This window comes from Mastacembelus armatus, chromosome 9, assembly GCF_900324485.2.
Source record: "Mastacembelus armatus chromosome 9, fMasArm1.2, whole genome shotgun sequence".
In the NCBI taxonomy this organism is placed as follows: domain Eukaryota; kingdom Metazoa; phylum Chordata; class Actinopteri; order Synbranchiformes; family Mastacembelidae; genus Mastacembelus; species Mastacembelus armatus.
The window spans coordinates 6,134,422-6,160,604 of NC_046641.1; the positions used below are offsets into that span (position 1 = coordinate 6,134,422).

Sequence of the window (26,183 nt, forward strand, 5' to 3'; positions counted from 1 at the left end):
TCAAATCAAGTAAATTTTATTAAGAATTTATTCACTTTAGGACACCGGTCAGTACAACGCAGTGCAATATACACCTTTATTTTCAAATAAAAAAAGGAACAAAGAATGACATAAAAAATAAACCCTCAAATGTTATGACAAAGTAAAACATCCATGTACATAGCAGACCAACAATACAGGAGACATGGTCACCAAGAGGGGGCAGAGGTCAGTGCTGTAGTGCATCAAGTGACAAAGTGCTGTATAGACGTGCAGAGCGAGTGGGTGGATGGCAAACACAAGGAGGAAGGTTACAGTTAAACTGTAGAGCACGTGCAAATAGTCTAATTTGTTCTGAGTATTATAAAGGGGAGAGTGTTTAAACAATGTAGTGAACAATCCATCCCTCCATTGGAGTAGTGTAAACCAACACCCTGACACTCTGAGCCAGTCAGTTTGAGCAAATCCTGGCGTGACAGCAAAGATTGTGCAAGCACATGAATGGGGACAAAATAGAGGCAAAAATTGCACATTCATTGGAGAACCATTGTCCAAACATGATTGACAAGTGTGTGAGGGCTAGAAGGTCAAAGTATGGCTTTTAATGGATGCTTACAGCTACAATCGTTTAATATATTAAAAGGGGGGAAGACTGATTAGTGTTTCTATAAAAAAAAAATCAAGATTGTATTTGTGCTGAATAGGAGTGTGACTGACTGAGACAGACAGACGCAAAGTCACTTGGCCAAAAGTCCCCTGTTGATCTTCCATAAAGACAAACAGACACTTAGACAAAGACATACAGACCAGTATGCAATACATGTGACACTGTTAGGTTATGGAGTAAAGGCTGCGGAGCCTCTACTGTAGTGATTCATCAACATTTTCAAAACTAGCTCTCTGTCTTTGTTAAATCAACAGTAATACAAATATAATATCCCCTGATTACACTTACTAACATGATATACATTCCAGCTGACAATCAAGTCAGTGGGGATTTGTTCTCTACGTTCAAAAATCATTAGCGTCTGAAATGTTATCCTCTGGCAATGCTTGTGTGACTTCGATGAACACACAAGTACAGTGCAGTAAGGAAACTAAATGCAAACATCTTTTGGAGGAGAGGCTGGATTGTCTTCCAGCATCTGATTAAACATGTCCAGGAGAAAGAGGCATTGTGGTCCCACAAATTAACCATTTCCTAACAGGAAATAACAGCCGATAACCTTCCCCATCAGCGATTCCTGGTCCCTATTAAAGTGTTCATGTGAAGTCTGTCCTGCTGCAGCATGACAGAGCACTTGCACAGTGTCAAGCATGAAATGGATAAAGCAGAGCAGCCTGATGTTTTTTTTCTCCTTGCTCTTGTTTTTCTTTTTCCATAAGACAGAGACACTCCATAAAAAGGCACCATGCACATTTATCGACCCAGACGGGAAGAGAACACAAAAATAAATAGAAAACAAATAGATCAGCAGCTGTAGATTCACCTCTCCAACACTCTGGGTCAAACATTAAGGCTTCTGTTTCATATAGATTCATCTGTTAAGGCAACCTTGAGGGGAGAAGAAAAGGATCGCTGTAAGAAAATGGCTATACTGAGCTTGTGTTTTTATGAATACACAGTAAAAGAGGGAGAGAACACTTACTCTATCTCACCTTATTTACTTAGCTTTCAGTTTCATATTGACTCAAGCGCTTCTTGGACTTCAGCTCTTTCAACCACTGGGGTGAGTTCTCCTCACTACACAGATAAGAGACAGCATTAAAGAGTTAAATGCACAAACACCGCCTGCAGACAAATTAGCTTCTTTCCAACTAGTGTCTCACCCATTTTCTTTCCCACCAGGTGTGGGCAATACACGCGCTGCCCGTGGAAGGAAGGGGGACTTGGGGGAGCGAGAGAGCTGTGAAGGAGATGGAGTAGAGCCATCAACCTGACTGTCAGAGTCGCCCCTCTTCTTCAGCTGTGCCTGACAACCAGAGTGGGACAATTTAAGCAACTTTAGTAAGGTTAGTAAGGTTAGCAAAGCCAACTACTCAGAAACACTGTAACAGTGACTGATTATTAGCATCAGAAAGGACAAATTAAGCTACAACTCAAAAGCTCAGGTAAACTCAACCATTAAAGCTGAAGGGTCCATGCCAGGGAACATGGCGATCCTCTGTGGCTGTGAGGCCACAGCAGGGCTGAAGTCAGCTACTCTGCTTTGCTCCTCAGAGTCCGAGTCATCATCCTTATTCTCGACCTTCACCTCTGTCAGAGGGGAGAATACAAATATTATCAGATGTGGCCGTGCAGTATAGTCAGGTAAAAGGGGGATGTGAGATGATGTGGTTAAACATTCAGTTCTCCATTTCTGAAAAAGAACTGAATCATCAAAATAATTTCCACATACATTTAGTGTATAATGAAAAACATGGTCCTGTGATAGAAAATTATTTTATCAATATTTAAGTTGGTTTTGTTTGGTATAAAGAAAACAGACACAAGGACTGAAGTTCTAGGCAACATACTAACCTGTGGAGTCTCGGTAAAGCCACTCCTCATCGGTTCCTGTCGCTCCCTCTGCCACACTCTGACGGACAGCTCTAGAGGGCCGTGTCCGCGGGGCTCGTTTCTTCCCCAGCTGGGCTCTGGAGCGAAGAGCACTAGTGTCTAACAGAGTGGTCGGAACCTGGACATGGAGACCCAGAGAGAAAATACATAAGCTGCTGGAACATACAGCAACATCATAAACAACATCAGACATTACAGACCAGTTAAGGCACAGGTGGGGATATACAAAAATAAAACTGGGGTTAATTCAGGTGACACTCACATCAGGGAAGGGACTCTCAGATGAGGATGAGGGAGGGAGGCCATCAGGAGTCTCAGTTTCCAACTGTGAACCATGTTCATCTGGCGTGTGTGGGGGGGTGGGCTTCCTTGGAGAAGGGCTGAGGTTGCTTTCTGAGCTGGGAGTGGCAGGAGTGAGGCTGTAATAAGAAACGTCAGGAAACACCTCTGACAACTCAGTAGTTACCGTAACAATCAAACAGAGTGTGAGTCATATGATTTCTTTTGTTCATGTCAAGACTGTAGTGAGTTAGGATTTAGATGACACACAAGTGCTTCATATAAAAACATAAATGTAAAATGGTAAATGTAAATAAATGTAAAAACAAATGTAATTAATGTAACTAATTTTTGCACACATTGGAATTGACTTGCTATCCATCCTTATCAGTGTAGGTTAATGTTGTGAAGTTATATTCTGACCACAGGAGGTCGCCACTGATACAAAAGAGTCTGTATAACAGTCCACCGCTAGAATTGTTTTATTAAAATTATATCAACAATTCTACACAGAGACTCAACAAAGAATTTATCTTGCTTTAAAGACAGCTTTCTGTGGCACTGAAGTATCACTCTTGATCAGGGTGTGGATATACAGGCAATCAATGCAATGCCTGATTAATCGCATTGTTATATGTATCAATATCAATAATGAATTCAAAAGTAGTGTTTATTTTAAAAGTACTGCTATATGAAAAAAGAGCAATAAAATTTGGTGTGCAAACACTTTAAACAAGTAATGTGCTTTTTAACAGCAGTATTTCCTTTGCACAGTAGCAGTTAAATAAAATATTTCTTGTAAATCTCAAAACCAAAGCTATTTGCCACTGCCAGGGCATTCATGTTTTATCCTGTTATAGAAAAACAAGTTACCCACAGAGTTCAGAGTCACAGTCGTAACATTTGTGTTTATCTGCCAGTTCTTTTCTTTTCCAATTGCAGAAATCTTACGCCCACCCCAAATGCTCTCATTGGTTGAGACGTGTGATGACGCTCATCCCAAGCCAGTACTGATCAAGATGCAGTTCCTTATCAGAGCATCCACACTTAAGATGGTCACTTCCAAAAAGACTAATTTCACACATAGCCATTAGTCTGGACAGAAGTACGTCCACGTTGTTGGTTTACTTTAACCTTGGACATCACACTTACACTCTAATGCATTACACTCAACTGCACAATCTCATAATAACAATTTCTTATAGTTTCTGGTGATGTAGCTGTGTTTGCTGGGCTTTTTCTTATGCAGTGGACAGTTTGATTTTTATGCTCAAGTATTTATTTTATTTCACTCACAATTTCTCAGGAGTGGTCTTGTATCCTTAATCTCTGCACACATCTACAGTACCTCAAATATTCTTACATATGCATATGCATATAACACCATATTCTGTGTATGTCCATATTTTAATCATTGTCAGCTTAGAAAGAGGCTCTTACTAAATGTTGTGTGCATGTAAACACACTGAACACGTGCAAAAGCATCACACCTCTAAATAGCAGGGAGAGAGTGTATGTTTACCTGTCATCGGTGCGCAGTCCTGTCTCCCAGGTCCCGTACTGACTGTCGGTCTCATGGACTAAAGTCTCTGAGTCCTTCCCTTCCTCTTCACCTCTGACACGCTGCTTCTGCTGCACCTGGAGGATAAAGGGCAGGAGGGAGAGGCGAGTAATGAACGTAGAGGACTTACACTGGATCCCATGTAACAGACTATACGGAGACTATACAAAAGTAGCTGTCACTTGACACTCAACATCTTTAGTGGACCAGAACAGGGTCAGAACCCCTAATTCGTTTATTTTAAAATGTGTGCACAGTCCATTTATATCTTTATTGCAACGTTGAGCTAAAATTTTGCTTAACTGACACAACAGTAATATATTATAATCAATAATAAAGTGCACTTCTCAGTTAATCTATGTCATATGCTGCGAATAGATCCTGTCCAGTAGGATGCACAATGAAAGGTGAAGGGATGAGTTAATGGAGACAGGAGCAGAGCGGGACAAAGACTGAGATGGCTGGGTGGGTGTGTTTGCTATCTACTGAACCATGCCTCTTTTAATGAGGCTGGTACAGAGGACATACTGTCTCAAAACCACACAGAGGCACGCCTGCACATGAACCGGTAACCCTGGCCTATATAGGGGGGAAAAAAAAAACAAAACAATAGAAAATCCTTCTGTCTTTCAAAGCTGCCTCAGGGGTGGACAGAGAAATGTGATACACCTGGCTCTGTAATTGCACAGGTTCCTAGACTGAGAGCATTTCACTTATGTTTATATGAGCAGCAACTGTATCAATCAATCTTAGAGCTTCATGAAAGCTATCCTTGTTTTCTTTGTGTATGTCAAGCACTGATAACAGGAGTAAGGCAAAACGATTGCAAGACAGTGAGGTAGTGACATGTGATGTGAGCTAGAGTTGAGAACGTGAGAAGTTTTGATTGAAGGAGCATGACACAGTTGAAGAGACTGAGGAAAAACAGCGGTGCAGGATGTCATTCATCGGCTGAGCCTTTCCTGAGTGGAAAAAGGAAAACAGAGAACAGTTTGAATGGTTTCAACATGCTCCTCGCCCCTGAGAAAGCTCCTGTAGTTAAGGGCACCCCCTTCTCAAGGACCTACAGCATTCGTACTTTTCAAGTAGGCATCGCGGGGTCACACTGCTTACTCTTAAATACACAAACTTGTGAGTCCTGCTTCCACTGACAACAATGAACAGCCACAGCAGCAACCACATACTGCACTTATCTTAGGGTTATTTGACAGGGCAAGTGATTCATTTACTGTGACAGCAACAGAAATAATAGATCGATATCTATTATTACAAGCAATGGTAACAAAAGCCTACAGATCATGACTAAATGTGTCATGGATGATTTAACCCTCTGGGTACTACCGGACCCCTGGCTAAAGGTCTAACTCTATATATGAGCAGTGGTCTGCGGTAGGCTCTGAAGGGTTTAGGGGCCTAGCATGGGACATCACTGAGCATAACATGTAATTGCACCATTTTTGGTTCAGTTCTAACTGAAGACCTAGGTATTACGTCATACATCTCTCTTATACCTGCCACTATACATTGTTATTACTCTTTTTGAGTTTTTGTAGATTCCTGGTGGTAAAAATTCTTTCCCTATGTGTGCGTGTGTTACTCAACACACCCAGAACACAGCCACACCTGATCAGCAAAGAGGACGAACATTGCCTTTGCTGGAACATGTTGACGAGAGGCGCCATTATTCTGCAGCCCAAAGCAGAAGCCTTGTAGAGGCTCATTTATAATCTCATACCATTTATTAGTCAGAAAACCTTTAAGCACTAAGACCGTTCAATTGCTCGGCTGAATAGCAACTCAGGTGTGGGCTCTGGCATCAAACACAAAAGTGGAGAACATGGTTGGTGAAGGAGGCCTACCGAACCAACAGGTTGAGTAGCAATGATTTATAGATGTCAGGAGCAAGGCTTTTCTTTAATAACATTAACTATAGCCAGTTTCCCCTAGACAGGAAGGGTGTGTTGGGGGAAACAACTTAACAAAGAGCGGATGAATGGAAGGATGGAGGAGAGAAAGGGCTGATCACTAAATAAGGTTAACTGATAATCTGAGGAGGAAGGTTGGAACAAGGCTGTGGAAACTTCGACATATTAATGTACTGACCACACATAACCTGACGACACACTCACACAGGATGGAGTGGTCTGTGAATTCCTCCCATCTGGAAAGTGAGTAATTGCATCGCTGTTGCCTGACAAGGAAAGGTCTCTGCTACAAAGCACCTAACAGGTCATACTGGTCACATGCCGAAAAACCGTGCACTGCTACTGAAGATATAGTACTGTAAGTGTGTTTAAATGAACATGCACATGCTTACAGCCCAGTTAGTGACCCTGTAGGAATGTGTGTCCATCTCAGGACTCCTATCCTATCCCTAAGTCATTCTAGTCAAAATGGATTCTCTAATCTATAATCAGACCAAGAAAACCATACAAGTTTAAAACAAAATGTTAAGGTAGTTCTATACTTTAGTACTGGAGCTAACACTACTATCAAAGTGAGGTTGATCATGATCATGACATGAGCTTGTCCACGCAATAATAAATAGGATCTGATGTGACCACCAGAAATAAAGTGGCTACTAACAATTATTATTTCATTGAAAACATTATACACTCTCCAGCTTCCACTCATGATCTAATCAATCTGGATGGGATAGAGTGGGAAAATATTCTTGGGAGTGTAGTCATGCACGCAGCAGTAATCAATATAAATATCCACCAAATATTCAAAACACCTGCTCCCACAAGCTATTCTCATGTCAACAAACAGACAATTATAGTGATATAGTTCTTACACTAAGACAACCTCTGGCAGAAAAACTGAACAGAGTTGTGTTATTCTTTCATTACATAAGCCGTACATACAGACAAGGGTTTAGGACTGTATAAAGCATTTATTCACAACGTAGGGAAAGAATGTAAAAACCTGACTTGGCTTAAGACTCGGGCAGTGCTGAAGCTAACTTACAGGATTATTCTGATTACTTTCAGTCTGGGGTTTGTTTTCCTGATTTTTGCCAACATGACAATTGCTTGAGTTCATATTTTGGTCAGGTACCTAAATCCACTGTTAGATGTATCTCTGTTTTTGTCAATACAATCACACACAGAAGTTGTATATCATGTTACAAGCAGTGACAATCACACCCTTACCATGACTTCTCAATTATAATCATACATTTCATATTTTTTTTTAGTAATTCTCACATATTTCCTTACACTCTGTTAGCTACCAGCTTTGTCCATGCTCAGTTTAAAAAAAAAAAAAAAAAAACTTAATTTGTGCACTGACACATTTAAGTGTGTTTACAAGTCTTACACAGCACAAATGCATGTGTGAAAAAAAGTTTTTGGGTTCTTCACTATCCAGTCTTAAGTCAATAAACTGAACTAAGTGAAGCCACATAACACATGAACTGTCAGCAGATTAGCTGAATGAGCTTTTAACAAGAAAATGTGTGGAATAAAAAAAATGAATTACATTTAACATTAATTTGAGTTGAACTCATTTAGATATTTTATGACTTACTACTGGTGGTTTCCATGCTTAATGCTTGTACTGACATGCATCCACACATCATGACACCAGGAGGATGATAGAGTTACAGCTTATATTTAGATAACAACTGGCATTAACAAATACCATGTCAGACTATGTAAATTATACAGATATATTGTCATTTTGCAAAGTAATTTGAAATTATGAGCGATTGAGACGTTCTCTGTGAGAGTCAGCAGGGAAACTCTACATTTCAAAGACTAAAAGGAATTCAAAATATAAAGAAAAACTGGTTAACTCCATTGGCTGAATTTCTGGTAGTGCTGCCATTTGACACCGCTTCATACCAAAAAGCATACAAACAATGTAAACAATAGGATTAATCACTTTCAGATGTCATACATAACTACTATTAACAACTATAATGACAGCTAAAGCTATTCAAAGAAACCTAATATCAATTAAAGAACTGTAGTCACGCACATGAGAGCCACAGGACAGGCAGTTCTGACAAGGTATAAAACTAAACAAGAAACTTAAATGTGGCAGAGATGAGGCAGGTTTCTGTAGTATTAAACGGCTCAGAAAGAAATGTCTACCTGGCCACTGTCCATCCATTTCAACTCACTCTTTACTGTCACTACACCACTTACAGCCAGCGCTGTGGGAAGGCACGCAGCTCTCAGCAACCACAATCACAGCTGGTGATATAAAAGACTAACTAAGGCATGTCAACAGATGTCATATCTACAACTTGTGAGTCATGAGGGGCTGCATGGCAGTTCAGCAAACAGGCGTAACCTAAAGATAGGAACAACGTCAATGTTTCGTGGATTTCTAAATCTGCCCTTTACATAATGCATAAAACCTAGTTACTATGGAAGAAAGTGACGGGAAGCCAAGGAATCCCAATTTTTGCATTTGCAATTTCTTCTTTTCTTCTTCTTTTTGCCAATGCAAATACTGTGATTCATTTTTAGAAGTTATACTGCTAGAGACAATGATAAAAGAATGACCTGACGAACCAGTATAACAACAGCTTTTCTAGACAAAGAGACAAAGAAAAAAGGCTTAGTTTGGGCCAACAACATTAGATGAAGAAGTGATGAAAGCACAGTCAGGAAGAGGAGAAACAGGAGCGGCTGTGCATAATATGACAAATGATAGGTTCTTGAAATGTTTGGCTAGAAACCAAATAGTTTATGAAGGAGCAGCTGTGACATGACAAAACTGCGCAGACATTGCTGCAAAATGACCTGAATTCCACTTTATGTAACTGCAACACACAATTAATAAGTCTACTGAGCTTATGGACATAATAAACACTGGCTGAATTGGTCAAATAATCAGACTGGTTGATAGCTCACTGTTATTATTACTATTTGTTTGCCTGTATTTTAAATGTGTGTGTAATCTTACAGCAGTGGGGGTGTTGGGTGCAGTGCGCCTGCGTAAGGACAGACGCTGCTGGCTGCGCAGTGAGAACCTGCGGATGGATTCCCTGCTGCGCGAGGCCAAGGAGCGCAGGGAGCTGGTTCTCTTGAAGTCCCCGGTGTCGTCCTCTGCCCTGCCTCCTCTCTCCATCGAATTGGATAAAAAGCTGAGTGCCCCGTGAAGGGAGCGGCGAACATTTCCCACCCATCCAGACACCTGAGAGTGAGCCACTGACAGCTTGTCCCCCAGATACTCCATCACTACCCAGTACTGGCAAGATCTGCTGTGTCAGAATAAAGTCTGAACTGAGCTGTGCCTCTTGTTATCACAGCAGCAGGAAATCATTAGAGTCTAGTTATTGCTGGGGAGGTGGCAGTCCAGGGACAGTGGCATAAGTATTCACTGCTGCTGGGTCAATACTGCAGCAGTGAGGAACAACAACAAAGCTCAGCTGGTTCGATGTGGTGATGTTGGTGGTGTTTACTGCTTACAGCACTGCAGCACAGAGAACACCAATAAGTCCCTGACTGTTACGGGGCCGAGCTGCTTCTCAATTTCACTTCTAAATGGCCTTTCTACAGTGCAATCCCACGGGAGCTGTCAGGACTCTGTTTCAACTCATCACTGTCAAGGCTCCAGACTGGCGGCCTTAAGTGAATTGTGAAGCTTTCTAATGTCTATTTCGATGAACACGCAAAATGCTAGCTATGATATGCCTGGCACAACAGCCAAGTGGACAAGTCAAGGTTATGTGAGGCTAACACTTACGATTAGTTACACAGGGCACCACTCAGTGAGACAGCCTGAAAAACTGCTGCGATGTCTACCAACAGGTTTCTCAGCCATGTTTCCCAGGCTTCAAGTACGCAAAGTACAAGCAAATATTCAAGTGCAGAAGTCACGAACAATAAGAAAATTAGACTCAGAAGCTCAACTTATGATTTATGTTTGGCACAGCATTCAATTATCCAACTACGTCATATAGGTCAACTGTGTTAATAATCCAGAGTAGGAGAATGTTTTTCTTTACATAATACTATGTGACACCTCTGTCAATCCTCTAGGTGTGAGCTTCTTTGTCCTGACCTCAGACTTGATTACAGCCGACCTGACAGCTTTTCCAGAGCTGATGTTGATCTGTTTCTCCTAATACAAGGCCCAGCTTATAAGTTGAAGAAACTGTCCATCCAAAAAGGCTGCATCCCAGTGGTTTGTAGTGCCAGAAGGTAGTATTATGCTATCTTCTGGCAAAAAGCTACGAGGAGAAATGGTGCAGGACAGCTGGTGTCAAAAGGAAAGGTGCTGTTGTCATTCATATTCCATAAGGAAAACCAGAGGGCAATCAACGCTGTGCCAAGCAGAAGGAAACAGGAGAGAGTACTGTGGTGAGGAAGTCATATCCAGAGGAGAAACGAGGAACAGAGGGAAAATGTTTTTCTTCTTGCCTTTTTCTACAGGTATGGGCAGGTAGCAGAAAATGCGTCAGCAGTGCTGGTCTCTGTACTCACCGCTACAGAACTCACCGTCAAGGAGAAACTGGGTGGAGAGTGTGCGAGTCAGGGGGAGAGAAAGTGAGAGAGAGAGAGAGAATGGGAGGTCCCTGATTCAGAATGGGAGGGAGAGGGGAGGGTGATATATGTTCTGCGGTGCTCTGTCACTCCAGTGTGATTCAGTTTCAGGGCAAGACACTAAAGTATTACAGCCAGTATTACAGCGGGAAAAGAGAGGCAGAATAAAAATGAAAGTAAGAAAAGTCATATTAAGCTATTAAGTACCATCTTTATTGCAAACAGAAAGAGAAAGCTAGAGAGAGAAAGTGAGGATGACAAAGTGACATTATCAACTCGGAATGTACAAGTGAGTGAGCATGTTAAAGAGAAAACTATAAATAGATAATTAGATATGCATGATGATGAGAAAACAGGTGCAGCCCTTCCAAAGAATTGAGACTGTAATGTCGCTCATCCACCAGTTTGTTAGCGAAGTGTAGCCAAAAGCAAGAATCACAGCAAATGTTTGCTTGCTTAAATCTGACTCAGTCAGACTGATGCAAACAGCATAAAGTGACTTCTGACTTCCTGATACATTCTACCAACTTCAACAGATCTTATAATGTGGTGCCAGTGATCAGGTACCCTAAATAAAGCCATGGTGCCACTTCAGACACACTTCAGGGAGTTGACGTCAGAGCAAATTTGGACACAGGGGCTCACAAAGGCTGAAACCCTGTCACTATGTGCCCCCTACAGGTAATCTGATTAATTTTTCTTTAAAGTGGCATGCTTCTTTGAGTCAGCTGCAAAGGTCTTGGTTCCCAACAGCACCCAAACTCCTACCTTAGTTTTTTTTTTTTTTTTCAAGTTCAAGGTAACGCATCTTGAAAAATGAATTACTTCTTTGTGGAATCTTTGCAGATGGGAAAGGTGACTTTACTACTTGACATGAGTTTTACAAACTATTATTTTTCTATTAATATTGTGCATTATCTCAGGATTCATGCAATCAGTTTATTAATCCATTAGTCTGTCAACAAAACAATTAGATGATAATTAAGAAAAACTCTCAAATGTGAGGAGTTTGCCTTTTATAGCCTTGTAAGTATCTCTGGGTTTTGGACTGTTGGTTTTTAAAAATGTCACCTTTGCCCGACTAAACAATAATCATGTATTCAAAATGAAATACTGGTTCATTAGTCCACAAAAAAATGCTTCTTATTTGGAGCCATACTCAACAAAGAAATTTAAAGTCACCTACAAATATGTAATACCTTACCAAAATGAATGAACTCATTTTCACAGTATTTTCTCACCACCAGATATGGCTGGCATGCTTGGAAGTACTCAATTTCCACTGGTGTCAATAAAAGAAGGAAATAAAGAAAAGAACATAGAAAGAAATTCTAGAGGTCTAACACAAAAGCAATATAACAAAATGGATTTTACTACTGTCCCAGAGTTTCCTAACGCTATACATCACCTAATGGAAGTGACTCACAGCTGCTCATGACTTCCCTTCTCCTGCTGACATCATCAGTCTGTGCACAGCCCGAGCCAGAAACCACACAAAGGACATGATACAGGATGGAGTACATACAATATACTGCACACGATAACTACCTACTGTACACATTCGGCATTATTAGGACGAAAGCGTTAACAGAAATACGTGGAGTAAGAGAGTTGTGCTCTCACTTACCCAGAGGCAGTGTTGAGTCAAGCAGCATGACCACATGTACAGCACAGCTCTCAGCCTGCTGCCCATCTCTGCTCTGTCCTGCTCACCAGCCTCAAAACCTCCAACTAATGATGTCACCACTCAGCTATTATCTCATCTGTGTGGGTCTGATGATGCTTTCACCAGTAATACAAGTTAAGGAAATTAATCATGTCTGATGCCTGCTGAAACTGGATTTTTGCATTCAACATTATTTGTAATTTCTGTAAATCTTGAAGACAAATTCTCCCATAGACTTAAATACCCATTTTCTAGAATTCATATATTTTTGAACATATTTGTGGTGGTACTGTTCTAGCTTTATAATATACTGATTATATCACCTGAATGCTATATAATTTTTAAGATACAGTAAAAGAAAAAGTATCATTAAAACAGCTGAAACAATTATTTACTTAGTTGATGGTTACAAAGTAAACCAGAAGAACGGTATTGTGTATTTACTATTTTTATTTTGCCATCCTATCACTTCTTTCTTCGGGTCATTTGTACCATTAGAGAACAAAGTCTTTAATCCAGTGCACCTCCCACCATGTGCAATATTTTCTAAGCTGTAAAAAGCCTCATGTCGCCCTCCTTGGAACAGAATGCATTCTCCATAGATTAAACCAGTGTAATAAACTCCACTAAGGCCAGATTTTAAAGCTGCCCAGCAGTTCCCATGTCAGCCTGCAGATCACTGAAATTCAGCTGCTTTGAACCAAAAAACATGTGCACTCGCAAAGACGACAGAGGACAACAGACAATTACAAACTGAAACACAACCACTAGATGGTGGTAGTGATCTTAAACTCCCGATGACTTAATCTGAGCATTATTAGCATGGCACAATATGCTGTACTTCTGGGCAGGGCTTAAACCTGGGACTACAAGTTCAGCTCAATGCAAAGAGTCAACTGAACCCAATGCTGTTCATCTGATATAGAGTACTGAACATGACTCAATGCAAATGATTTAAGTGTGTTTGTGAAACGTGTAGTAGCAAGTACGCAGACAGATTTCAAAATCTAAACAAGTTGATATAAACTACAAGGTTAAAATTTAAGAATGACAGGTGTATACAAATGTGTATAGAAATTGCACAGAGGCACGCAGTCACTAAAATAGTACATGTTTGCGAGGCTGTGGGACACATGATCATTACAGGCCATTTCACTTCACAGCTTTCCTTTAGCCATGATGACAGGTTTGAAATAAATGAGCAATGTACTCATTAACCATTTGTCTAATTCAATCCTGAATTACAGGTCTGAGAACGTTTTCAGCCACCATTTCCCTAGACATGACGTGGGAAGGGAGGAGCTGAGTGTAGGAGTCCGTGCCATCAACATTAGTCAGACTCTTTACTGCTCAAAGTACAGCAGTTTTCAGCTGTCAATGTTCAGTCAACTAACTGCATTCCACTTTCCACTGTATTTGAATAAGACACACATGATATTGCTCATACTCAAGTGCACACCGATGCACTCTGTACGGGGCTGTGAGAGAAACAGACCAAACAAATACACTGATTGTTAACAAAGGGCACATGGCCACTGATCAAACAGAAGCAATGACTTGTGGAGCAGTTTTAAATTTCATTAAGTTAGCCTACAGCTTTTCTGGAACACAGTTTACTGATGCACAGATGGGTCTGCAGTCTGACTCACCCAGCTGTGGCGGTCCTGCTCTCTGTGAGCGCTGCGACTCCTCATCCTGGGAAGGCTTCCCTCCACAGCACTGCCTGAAGGAGCTGATCGCCGCGACACACTGCGAGACCGCATCCTGTTTGGTGTCTAATAGTACATACAGGGACTGTAGTGAACTCCTCACCTTCATCACCTAATACATCTCTGAAAGTTCATTTTGATTATACAGTGTTATAATCTACTTTTAATTTGCTAAAAAACAACATGTCAAACTCTTTAAAGGAGTTAAACTGTAGTACTTTTTACATAAAAATTGTCTGTCTCTTTGACTAACCTGGGATCCCTGTGACCTCCTATGGTTCTGGACTTCTCCCCTGCTGCCTTGAGGATGTGGCTCTCTAGGGAACCAGATCTGCTCTTGAAATGCATTGCTGGAGAATCCACCAGAGGAGCTACGAGTTACGGCCTCAGGATAAGAACTCAGGTGAAGCGGCTCATCCAACACAGTAGACCGGTGTCTCTGTGGAGCCAGCAGTCGCTCTTCATGTCTAACGAGGAGTTGCTCTGGGCTGAGTTTGTTGGTATGTTTTCTGAGTTCATCTATAGGCTTGTCCACAGACATGTCAACAGGTTGCAGCACCCATGGGTCCTGAGGAGATGTTGTCCATAATGGGCTTGAGAAACCTACTGAGGGCACTTTCCAAATAGCATCTCTCTCTGATGTAGGCTGTAATTTAGCTCCAAACCCTGAGTCTACTCCCTGAATACCAGAACCAGAAAAGAAGTCTTTACTAGGGGAGAGCTGTGTTTGAGATGTGAAAGCATCTATGTCTAGGATGGCAGGTTTATAAGACTCTTCTGCTCTGGGAGACGGCTCCCTCCATCGAGTAGCTGGGTCACTGTGTGGAGAAGTGGCCTTCGAGACCGTTTCATTTCTGAACACAGAGTCCAGATCCACCACTTGAGGCCTTAGAGGTGATGACTCCAACTTCGCCCTCTCCTGCTCCTCTTTCTTCTGCTTCTCTTTCAGGCGCTGTCTCTCTGCTTCCTGCTGTTTGGCAACCAGTCTCATTTTCTCTGCCTCCTCCCTTTCCATCTTCTCCCTCAGTCTGCGTTTCTCAAGCTCAATAATTTGTTGTCTTTCTATCTCTGCCTGCTTTAGCTTTTCCAACTCCAACAGCTGTTTCTTCTCCATTTCTTTTATTCTCTCAAGCTCCTCCTTCTTCTGCCTTTCTTTCTCCAGTTCTCGTTGTCTCAGCCTCTGGTTTTCTAGTTCCTGTCTCTCAATATCTAGTTGTCTCTGTCTGTCCCTATCTAAATCTCTTTGTCTCTGTCTCTCCAGCTCTCTCTGCTTTTCCCTCTCAATCTCCTTCTGATGCTCCTTCTCAATCTCCCTTTGTCTTTCCCTTTCTTTTTCAAGCTCTTTCAGTTTTAACATTTCCTGTTCAATTGCCATCTGTCTAATTTTCTCTGCTGCCTTTCTCTCATTCTTCTCTCTAAGCCTCTGCTTCTCCAGCTCGATAATCTGCTGTCTCTCCATTTCTTTCTGCTTCTGTTTTTGAAAGTCTAAGAGCTGCTGTCTCTCCAACTCTTTAATTCTCTCCAGCTCCTCCATTTTCTGTTTTTCCTTTTGGATTTCCAGCAGATGTCTCTCCTTGTCCAGCTCCCTCTGTCTCTCTTCCTCCCTTTGTTTTTGCCTCTCCCTTTCCTGCTCTCGCAGTTTCTCTCTTTCAGCCTCTCTCTGTCTCTCCAATGCTTGTTGTTTTTCTCTCTCAAGTTGCTGTTGCCTCTCTCTTTCCTGTTCTCTTTGTTTATCTCTCTCTAATTCTTGAAATTTCTGTTTTTCAAGCTCTATCTGTTGCTGCCTTTCCAGTGCAAGTTGTTTCTCATTCTCAAAGGCTTTCTGTCTTTGCCTTTCAAATTCTCTTTGCATCTCTCTCTCCTTCTTTCGTGCATATTCTAAACGTGCTTGCTTCTCTAGTTCAAGCCGTCTCTGTATTTCCCTTTCAGGCTCTTTCATTGTAGCCTGCTGTCTTTCTGTCACCTTATACGGGTCTCTTTTCTTTTCATCTTCCATAATTTCCTCTGTCATCTCTGCATTCAAAGCTGATCTGATCTCCCTGTGTGACAAGGGGTTCCTCATCAGCGACTCCTCAGCCTGATCTTGAGATTTAAGGGTTTTTTCAAAAGCTTGATCTAAAGACGGATTTCTCCTAAAAGAAAGAATCTTCCCTTGAGAGCTGAAAAAGGCAGATCTCATAGTGAAATCATCAAAGAGCGCAGTCATGTCTCCCATATTTGCTTCTGTGGTTATAGGAGAAACTGGCTCCTGTAATTGTCCCGTCAAAGCAAAATAGGTTGCCCTGGGTTTTGGCTGATCTTCTGCCTGCAGAATTTTCAAACGTTTAGGTGCTGCAGTCACTTCCTCCTGCTCTGCCAGTTTCTGTCTGTCTTTGTCCAAAGCCACATCCCTTTGTGATTCCTTTGGTGTCCCTTTCTCCATATCTGCATCTTGGTCGAGATCTGCTGTGCTCCACTTCTGCAAAGCTCCAACTCTCAGATACCGTGGATTCTGTTCTGGTGTCACAGCCAAAGCTGCTTCTCCTTGTGCTGGACCGATCCTCTCTGCCACCAGCCTGCTCCCTTCTGAGCGTCTGGAGCGTAGTGTCATGGCCTTGTCCTCCCACTGAGCTGATGGGACGTTCTCACTCACTGCCCTGTTCTCTTCGACTGCCTGCACTGTGTCAAGGGCGTGTACGAACCGCAAAGGGCTTGACGGTGATATGGGCTCCTTGTAGGTGATGGTGACTAGAGTTCCGTCATGCTCACTACTTCCACTCTTAAACGACGGGCTGCTGAGCAAATCCTTGGTCTTCTTTATGGGCTTGGCCTCGTCTGCCATTAGAACAATGTGCCTCTCCACAACATTTTCAAACAAGGACGCTCGCACTGTTTGCATTTCACCACTGGGACTACTTTCTTTGGAAATGGCACCAAACCACTGTCCTGCCTCAGGCCCCGAGGGCATGGAGGCCTTTTTGAGCTGCTCCTGGAAATCTTTTAAATCCACAAATGCCTTCTTGTCACTGGGGGTGATTGCTGGCTCCTCAGTCTGAGAATTAACAGATATAATGAGAATTGTTAATTGATAACAGTAAAACTTGTAACTTGACTATTAAATAATCATGGTTTTCTCTCAAACTTTTTCACCAAATAACACACCATGTAACAATAACCAAAAATCTGAACTGAAAATGTCTTTACTATAAAACCTGAGGTGAGAACAAATGTGCCTTGACAACACATCAGGAGAAAGTGCAGCAAACAAAGAGGCTCAATTGAACAACTGTCAGTATAAAAGCGGTATCCCCTTGTTCTATGCTGGCCTCATAACAGAGGGTGTGGTGCAGAGGTGGTAATCAAAGCCTCTCTGTGCTGACCTTTTCCCAGTAATCTCTTCTATGCCAGTTCCATAAGCGGCAGCCACCAGGGATGGTTAATGTGCTGGTTGTCTTAGGTTTCACAGTTTTGTACATGTGTGCCAGTGACAATTTCTTTTTGCTGTGGTGCCCTATTTCCTCTAGGGAAATTTACCTCAGAATGCACACAGAGGTCGACAGAAAATGTTAGCTGTCTTTTCTGCAAAAAGTATTTCACAATGATTTTCCTATTCCCAAATAAATTCAGAGTAGTAACTATATAGGTGGATACACAATTAGGCTCATCCTATTGACTAGCATCTAGTCCACACCATATCATTCAGATGATTTCTGTTAATAGTGTGCAATTGTTCATAAGCCCTTACTCTTTTCTTATTTTTGATACATGTCTTGGATTTTATTTTGGAAAATAATGACAACAAACATACTGAAATGTAACTCTGTTACTCTGTTTATAGCATGTGAAAACTTTTTCCAGCACCAAGCTGCAACACAGCTTCTCATTGTCATTCTCATTTGCCTGCTAAACATAACCTGAAACAGAAACCAGTTTCTATCAAGCTTCGTCCCTCTCTTACCCTCCACTGAGGATCTTTGCTGATATCATGGCGGTCTGTTGCCTCACTGAGGGAAACACTGTCCAGGTCTGGTGACCTCTCAGATGAAAACCTGATGAACATACATCACACGAGACAAAAGCCATGCATGACAATGGAACACAATGGACAAAGACGTGGGACAAAAGCAAACTGAGGAGACATTTAGAACAGTTCTTACCTTTTAGTTAGGTCGAGGGGCAAGGGACGTGGCTTCAGGGCTGGTTTCAAAACAGGACTTGAGGTTGGTGCTGTATCCTCTGTCAGCCTCTTGATGAGCTGTTTAACACCAACTGGTGGCTCGGTTTCAGGGACCGGCTGCACTGGAGAGAGAAGATCGGACCCTTGGCCTGTGGGACCTGCCACAGGAGAGGAGGATAAATCGAGAAGGAGACTAATGCGCGACTTGATGCTAGGCCCTGGCTTACTGTTGTCAGCCTCTTCTATAGTGATTTCTTCTGCCGTTTTAGTGCTTTGGTCTGACATGGCAGAGTTATCTATACCTTCAGTACTTTGTGGTATGGTTATCTCCTGCTCTCTCTTCTGTGGCAGTGCCTTTTCCTCTGGAGTGTTCTCCTTAGTGTCTGTCTTAGGAGTTTTACGGTGCAGAGAAAGACCGATAGACTCAAATTTGGATGTAAGATCAGCTGAAAGTGGTCGTCTCTCAGGCAAACGGGGGGCAGGAATTGGTCTCTCTGTCTTGGTTGGACTATCAAGGAAAACGGCTGACACAGGTCTGGGCCTAGAGCTTCTGGGCTGGGGTCGCAGTGGGACAGGCTTAGCTTTTCCCTTTTCTTCTCCCTCCTCCTGCTCTACCTGAAGGAGAAATCCCATGGACTTTGCTCTGGTAATGGAGGCCCCACCTTTGCTGGGTGTCATTTTGTCTCTCACATCTTCCTTTTTAGTGGTTCCAGACAACTCTGCAACTGGGGGTTTTTTAAGGCTCTTGGAATAGGCCAGGTTTGATGTACCAGCTTTCTGCCTCGCAGCTGGCACGGGAGGAATAGGTTTGCTGGGGTCTCCAGGGTCAAGAGGAGTGGCAGGTTTAAATGGCTGGACCACAGGCTTGGTTGTTTGTCCATTGTTCAACTTATTAGATGTTTTAAAGGTGGTAGGGGAAGGACGGGCGGGGTTGGTTGACACTGGCCTGGGTTTGCCACTGGCAACTGTTTGCTGTGGTTTTGGACTGTATGGAAGCTCTGGTTTACATCCAGCAGGGCGAGTGGACTCTGGTCGAGGTATAGTTTGGGGCTTTGGGGCAAGTATAGGCTTAATAGAGGGGTTCTTATCCACCACAAAAGGTTTGGGAGTGAGTCGTGGCTTGGGGGCTGGGACAGGTTTGTTAGCTTCTGGAGTGACGATATGAGACTGGCTGATGGAAGGGATCTCAATGAGGCTCTTATTGCTGGAGTCCATTAGTGGACTCAGGTGAAGATGTCCTCCTGCCACTGTCCTCCCTACCTCCCCAGTCTGTACCTCCACCTGAGCAGCCATCCTCCTCAGGAGCACCTTTAAATAAAAAGAAAAGACTCTCTCATGAATAATCTAACCACACCTGATCTCTGCTCATTATCACTTTTGATGTACTGTAAGAGTGTGACATCAAAACAAAATCAACTCATAATTAGCTGCACGGTACTAACTCTAACTCTAACTCACTATCTAGCCATTACTGTGGACTTTGTTATGGGAGTGCCATTCACCAAATGAGTGAGAAAGATATTTGCACAAGATTATTGATCACTTGGGCAGGTTAGAGCATGTGTGCTGATAACCACTGACTGTGTCATCCATATCCACACTGATAACAAAATGTCTTATCCACAGAAGACACTTTGACGTAACACAAGAGAAGCACAGGAGTGATTGTCTATACAGTAAAGGCCTTTTACAGATCAGACATTTTGCCTTATCATAGCAGATAAAGCACTGGTGGATATAATGACATTAACAATGGCTTGGGTCCATTTAAGTGTACTAGTAAGCCAACAAAATATTTCCACCAGCCAGAAACAAAACTAACCAAGAGGTAGTAATTACTTATACTATACATTATGCCTGTGAGTTTTCTGCAACAACATAAAAATGTCCTGACGTGAAAAGGACTACTGTTTCAGGATTAGTTACACATTAAGTGACGTTACAATAGGTTTTAAATGTATTTTACATACATTTTATTTATTTAAATAAACTGATCAAATGAATTAATGGAAAATGTACTGGTGTATCAGAGATCAGCACTAACTACCTTTGAAGGTGGATCCTGAAACGGGGTGGGGCTGGACAACCTTCGTGTTGTAATACTGGCAAATCAGGCTTCAAGTTTGGGGATTCCACTGCAAACTTACACCAGACTGCCATTAAAGATTTAGCTCCACCCATAATGAACTTTTCTATGTTTATCTTAAACAGACTCTTCAGACTAAAGGAGGTATAGTGATAAATAAGAGATAAATGGGGTCATCTGGCTCTGATCTTTTGACACACTATGACAATCAGTACTATCAGTTTCCACTGTGAGGAAAAAAATATATATATATATAACTCAAGCACATCTGTGTTATCCCTTTAAGAGGCTCCTCTCTTCACATCTGCTAATGCTTTCCACATGTTGCTATGTTGAAATACTTTGCAATACAGACCAGTTCAGAAAAATAACATGCTGGATGAAGCTGCTATGAATAATCCCAGCATATCTTACCTGACCAGATGTCAACCGTCTGCTGTAGAGCTCTGGCGTTTGTTGTAACCGAGCAGAGATATCATATCAGACAGGAGAGTGTAGGTGAAGAAACCTAAGAGAAACACAGTCTCTATCAACATGTGTTTCACTCCTCAGGGCTGCTGCACTTAAGATTTTGGTAGACAAATCACAGCAGAGCTACTGTGGGACTGTCCTAAACCTCCTTTATTGTGCTGTTCTCACGCTTCCACGCAGAAACAAAAAGATGACAATGTTTACAATGACGCAGACTTGAGTAAACATAGTCACACCCATACATTTGCCCTGAGCCATATGTCCAGACATAAAAAAAAAAAACAACAACAACAAAATGCACTAGGAAAGACATTAACTGAATTCTGGTATACGTTCATGTATCCTGTTGTTACGTTTGTATCATGCTCTGGATCACTAGTCTCCCCCAGTCATTCACACGTAACATAGAAAAACGTATGTAAATCCATCTGCACATGCCGTGAATACTGTTAACACTGCTGTTTACTGTCATTTTATGTACGTAACATGACTTAACATGTTTATTCTTATTCTGTGCATCCCATTACCTACATCATCTGCTAAGTTATACACCAACTACTTGATTAATTATTGATTCAGATTCTGTAAATTTTCTGCACAAATATGGAATATGAGAAAAACTAGTAACAGAAAGATGCTGAGATGGTGCAGTGATTTGTGCTCATCTCGCCAAAATCACAAAGTTGAAAACTTGAACTTTAGATGTTGACAGGAAACGCCTTCGCTAAGAGGAATGCTAAACATTCGCTGTGATGGTGGGTCCAACTACACAGCAGGGATCAGGGCTGCCTTATATAGTCTTATACATTCAAGTATCATACACAAAACCCATTAACAAAAGCCAAAAACAGACAAGATGCAAGGTTTGTACTTTTGATAGCGTTGCCCATGTGCATGCTAAATTATTAAAAACACATGTCATTGATTTCTAGCAGGAAGTACATACAGAAATATAGCAGGGACTAAAGTAAGCCAGCATGGTGTTTGTTGTGTTTTGGCTCAGTAACCAGCAAAAGATGGGCAGTCAGTAACCTGGCTCAGCCAGTTACACAGAGAAAACGTCCTAACACAGATAACAGACTACTTAATGTAAATCCATGTATTATCAAATAAAAGAAGAAGCAGCGTTTTTCTCAAGTGAGGCCTCACATATTGTTTTTAACAAAACTTTAGATTACAAGCCACAACATAGCAGTGCACCACCTACTGCTGGCTAAGTTCCTACTAAAGTTGTCAGCAGAGTTCAATGAGCCTGTAACATCACTCAGCACTGAAAGGAAAATGATCCAGTAACGACTTTATGTTTTCTGTCAAGGACCGAGTTAGACACAGAGGAGAGCACAACATGGATGTGTGGACCCAAACAGCATAATAAACACATCATTACTGGCACAGATCAGCCGCAACTAAATGCGAACACGGTCACTGCAGTAGATGAACCTTAATAACTACGATGCATTGTTTCTATAACAGTCCATGGCATTAAAATCAGTCTGTCCCAGTCTCAAGTTTGCAACAAGTGTTATCTCTCCCTCCTGTCCTGTCTGCTCACCTCGCTTTACCTCGTATCGGACAGTACCCGGTCCGGTTTAGCTCGGTCCAGAGCCGGCCTGCACTGAATTGCATCAAACCTGTGCACAGGTAGTGACTGAGGATGGTGCACCCGGAGCAAACAGAGCTCAAGCTGTCTAAACATTACGCAGACTTCTCATCAAATGAAAGCAGACGCAACAGCTCTCTGGCTAGCAGCCGTCGGCTAACAATTCAAGAGGCTGACCTCGCTAAGTGGAAACAGTGACCGGACCGAACCGGACACAACTTACCAAATGGGAAACTCAGTCGTCTTTTCTCTGGGTGAAACGACTTGAACTGCGATATATTTAGCCAACTTGCAAAACAATTACGAGCCTGCAGGTGGTTACTACAGCGGCTAGCAGGGCAGCTAAGTTAGCTGGCTCACTCGGCTAGCCCGCTGACTGTCCCGTCTCAGGTTGCAGTGTTGTTGACAGGCTGGACCAGACGGAGCTGAACAAGCCGTCTGACTGGTTTGTCAAGCCGGACAGCACCGCCTGTGTGCCCCCGTGTTACTTTCAAAATAAATATAACACGGCCCTAACAGGCAGAAATGTGTGAGCCAAAGTGGCACTACAGAGGCAGCACCCAGGGGTGTACTTCAGTATACATGAGACAAGAGGCTGTTTTAATCCGCAAGACTTTTCTCTACCCAAGTGTCTGATTTAAACCCTTATTTTATTAGTGCATGTTACTCAGCTTCCGGGTGGATGCTGACCTGAGTGTGAACAACTTGATTTAGGCTGATGCTGGACTGAAAACGAGATAATGTGATTGGAAGAGAATTATCCAATCTCAGATATACACATTTAATTGATTATTTCTAGGTTGAAAATAAACACACTCTCGGGTTTAAAACTGCACAGACTAAGATTAGGGCGAATTCAAAATTGAATGAGACTATCACTCTCATATAAACAAAGAAACCCATGTAACTCGTGTATTTCAATAAATCTATGCATTTAAATAAAGTCTGACTAAACCTATAGCCTGGTATTTGTCAAGCAGTCTATATAAAACACACTGGTCCAGTAGCTGAAATAACTTTATAACTTGTTTGAATAATGCACATCAGGCTTGGTAGGACTGCCCTCAGCTGGAGAAAACTTAATACTGCAACACTGAGCCATCAGCCACTTTACTACTGTGATTGTGACTCCTAGCGTTTGACCTTAGAAAACATTTATTACGGTCCAAGGCATGAGCAGCTTGCAGAATTAAACAGTCAGTTCCTTGATTGTGCATAATTGTTTATTCATTTCAACAGACTAGTTATGCTCACTAGCCTATATATTTGCCCAAAATTAAAGGTGAATATAGAGCCCTCAGGCAAAACATTCTCAATCCACCTTTCTTCAGGTTTGACAAGCTTTCTTTAAATGTCAGCAGTTCTCTAACTTCACACATTTCAACACTGAGATTAAACTGGGGAATTAACGTTAAAGGTTAGTAAATGCTCCACAACAGAAGATGACCAAGAAGAAACTGAATGAGAAGAAAGTGTGTTTTTGTTCTAATCAGGCAGAATATACTGGAGCTCTGTTGAAACAACAGACCTGATCTCTTTAATACAACACTGTGTTTTCACCTCCCCACAATGGCATCAGAACATTACGTATTAGCGGTGTAATTACAAAATACTGGGGCACAGATCTCAAAGAGGGAGTCCCCAAAATCCATCTGCTTCAAGGGTGATGAAGTACTACCCAAAGATATTACCTGTGAAAAACACTGGAGAAAAAAAAAAAACTGTTTCCATCTGTTTAGATGTAATTTCCACATTGATAATGTCTGAGCACCAAATGTCTTGGAAAGATTTAAAGGTGCAACATACCTGCAGCTGGCTGACTGCTACTCTAGTAGAAAGCACCATAGAATTATCTTATCCATATTACACATGGGTTCTAGATGCAATGCACAGATCTACTTTGGACAAGTCACACATCATACAGCAGCTGCTGTGATGCAAGTCAGATATCTGGAAGCCATGAAAAGCCTGAAGCACATATAATATGAGAGCCACAGCTTGTTACTCCTTTCCTTCCATAGCATCTGAGCTACATTACCCATAACTTTCAGTATGACATGGGGTTGCTGCAAAGCTTTGACCTAGTTGTACAACAAAAATTGATGTAAAGTAAACAGAATAATATATGGTGGATCAAGCCAACGGAACAACAGCTAAAGCAGCATGAACTTTGGCTACTAACTAAAACCTTAGCTTATAGTTCCATAAACAATCTGCATGGAAGTCAAAAAAGCAGTGGGAATATCAACCCAAGAAACAAGATGATTAAATGAACTTCAGTGTTGTCTACTTTGTGTGAACCATGGATGTGCTGAACAGAAGTTTCTGCTTTTTCTTTTTCTTCTTTCCTCCTTTCTCATCTGAAAGAGAAGACACCAAGGATGAGTGCAAATCTGTGAACAGACACCATGGCTTTAGACAGAAATATCAACATTGAATCCACTTTCTACAGTTAATTCAAAGATCCAGACCTGGGCCAACCATGGGTTGTGGAGGAGAAGCTGGACCACTATCCAGCTGCAGAAGTGCTTTCTCAAAGGCCTGGCTGAATGAGTTCTGAAAGCTGGGCACTGGGACACGGTCCGACCCATCACTCTCTCCATCACTGTCTGCTGCTGGGGGAGCTAGCAGCTTATCTGCATGGCACAAGACAACACTGACTTCACGAACCGATTCTGTTTAACGGCCATTTAAAAAAGAAAACTGGTTTTACAGGCTGCAGGAAGTTTACCAATGCACCTATCAATGTGTGGGTGAACTTATCACCACTGCTCCTACACAAGCAACACAGTATACAGATTCACAACACAAACATGAGAACATTCTACTGCCAGTGCAGTAATTCTTGAACAGAGAACCGTACTGCTTCATAAACTGCAGCCTCACAGACTATTTTAGAGAAGCATGGTGACAGTTTGTGTTATGTTTTACTGATGTAAGGCTCAATGTAATGACAAATTATAACAGTTCTCCCTTTCTGATATTTTAGCAAACCTGTTAAAAATACCAACAAAATTGAGTGCTTTTATTCAGCTAACGAGGTGGACTGATTCTTTTGCCACTACATTAGCTGTTCCAGTGAATTCTGGGGTTGGTAAGCAGCTGCAGCTCATTATAAGAAGCCAGCATGCAGTTTTCTGTATGTGTACAGTAAACCCCCAAAATTCACGGGCATTATGTTCCTAGAGCACCCGCGAATTGTGAGAAACTGCAAATTTCGGGTGTGGTTAAAAAAAACAAAACAAACTCAAACTCAGTTTTATACATTAGTGACCTAAATTAATAAATTATAGTTTTTAATAATTTAGCATTAAAACATGAAAAATTATATATTGCCACAAAAAAAAAAGACATTAAAAATTGAGGAAGATAATTGCAGCTTCAGTGAAATTGCGGGGGTTTCCCCGAACAATTATTACTTAGGGTCTAAGGAAAAATCTGCAAACGACTGAGGCCACAAACTCTAAATCGCGAATTCGCGGGGATATACTGTATTCGATTTTTAAACATTTTGTGCACATTTATCTCATTAATACAGGTATTAAAATGTTTTGCCTCCATTAAAATTACACAAATAGCTACAAATTTAAACCTTAGAGTCAATGGAGATTAA

At 41.7% G+C, this 26,183-nt stretch overlaps 2 protein-coding genes and 1 long non-coding RNA gene across 6 annotated transcripts in view; 1 reads left to right on the forward strand and 2 right to left on the reverse strand.

The window, feature by feature from the left end:
• On the reverse strand, positions 1-23,020 carry LOC113139301 (protein piccolo). 2 transcript variants are annotated; one of them, XM_026322406.1, is made up of 13 exons: positions 22,794-23,020; positions 20,914-21,007; positions 18,394-19,721; positions 18,195-18,285; positions 14,511-17,288; positions 14,198-14,323; positions 4,341-4,456; positions 2,802-2,958; positions 2,501-2,657; positions 2,103-2,236; positions 1,810-1,952; positions 1,639-1,723; positions 1-1,534 (listed from the first exon to the last, which is right to left on the reverse strand). In XM_026322406.1, exons 3-12 carry the CDS (start codon positions 19,704-19,706, stop codon positions 1,648-1,650), a joined length of 5,091 nt encoding a protein of 1,696 aa, XP_026178191.1. In that variant the 5' UTR covers positions 19,707-19,721; positions 20,914-21,007; positions 22,794-23,020; the 3' UTR covers positions 1-1,534; positions 1,639-1,647. The 2 variants fall into 2 exon arrangements, with proteins under 2 accessions (XP_026178191.1, XP_026178192.1); XM_026322407.1 differs by lacking the exon at positions 22,794-23,020 and having other exon boundaries at positions 20,914-21,099.
• LOC113139303 (uncharacterized) lies at positions 10,991-25,048 on the forward strand. 2 transcript variants are annotated; one of them, XR_003296541.2, is made up of 3 exons: positions 10,991-11,171; positions 11,419-11,563; positions 24,938-25,048. It is a non-coding gene; the product is annotated as an uncharacterized LOC113139303 (long non-coding RNA). The 2 variants fall into 2 exon arrangements; XR_003296540.2 differs by lacking the exon at positions 24,938-25,048 and adding an exon at positions 12,130-12,833.
• rnf10 (ring finger protein 10) overlaps positions 23,776-26,183 on the reverse strand; it is a 7,945-nt gene continuing 5,537 nt past the window's right edge. For both annotated transcript variants that reach the window (XM_026322409.1, XM_026322408.1), the window contains 2 exons: positions 25,042-25,206; positions 23,776-24,930 (listed from right to left, as the gene is read on the reverse strand). In XM_026322409.1, coding sequence (XP_026178194.1) covers positions 24,857-24,930; positions 25,042-25,206 — 239 coding nt within the window. In that variant the 3' untranslated portion in view covers positions 23,776-24,856. The remainder of the gene's footprint in view (positions 24,931-25,041; positions 25,207-26,183) is intronic.

Excerpts from the sequence above, each read along its gene's own strand:
- LOC113139301 (XM_026322406.1), bottom strand. The coding sequence starts at position 19,706 with ATGGCTGCTCAGGTGGAGGTACAGACTGGGGAGGTAGGGAGGACAGTG. Across the intron at positions 14,324-14,510 it reads GGAGGTCACAGGGATCCCAG|ACACCAAACAGGATGCGGTC; the intron begins GTTAGTCAAAGA and ends ATGTACTATTAG. Across the intron at positions 1,724-1,809 it reads CCTGGTGGGAAAGAAAATGG|TGAGGAGAACTCACCCCAGT; the intron begins GTGAGACACTAG and ends TTATCTGTGTAG.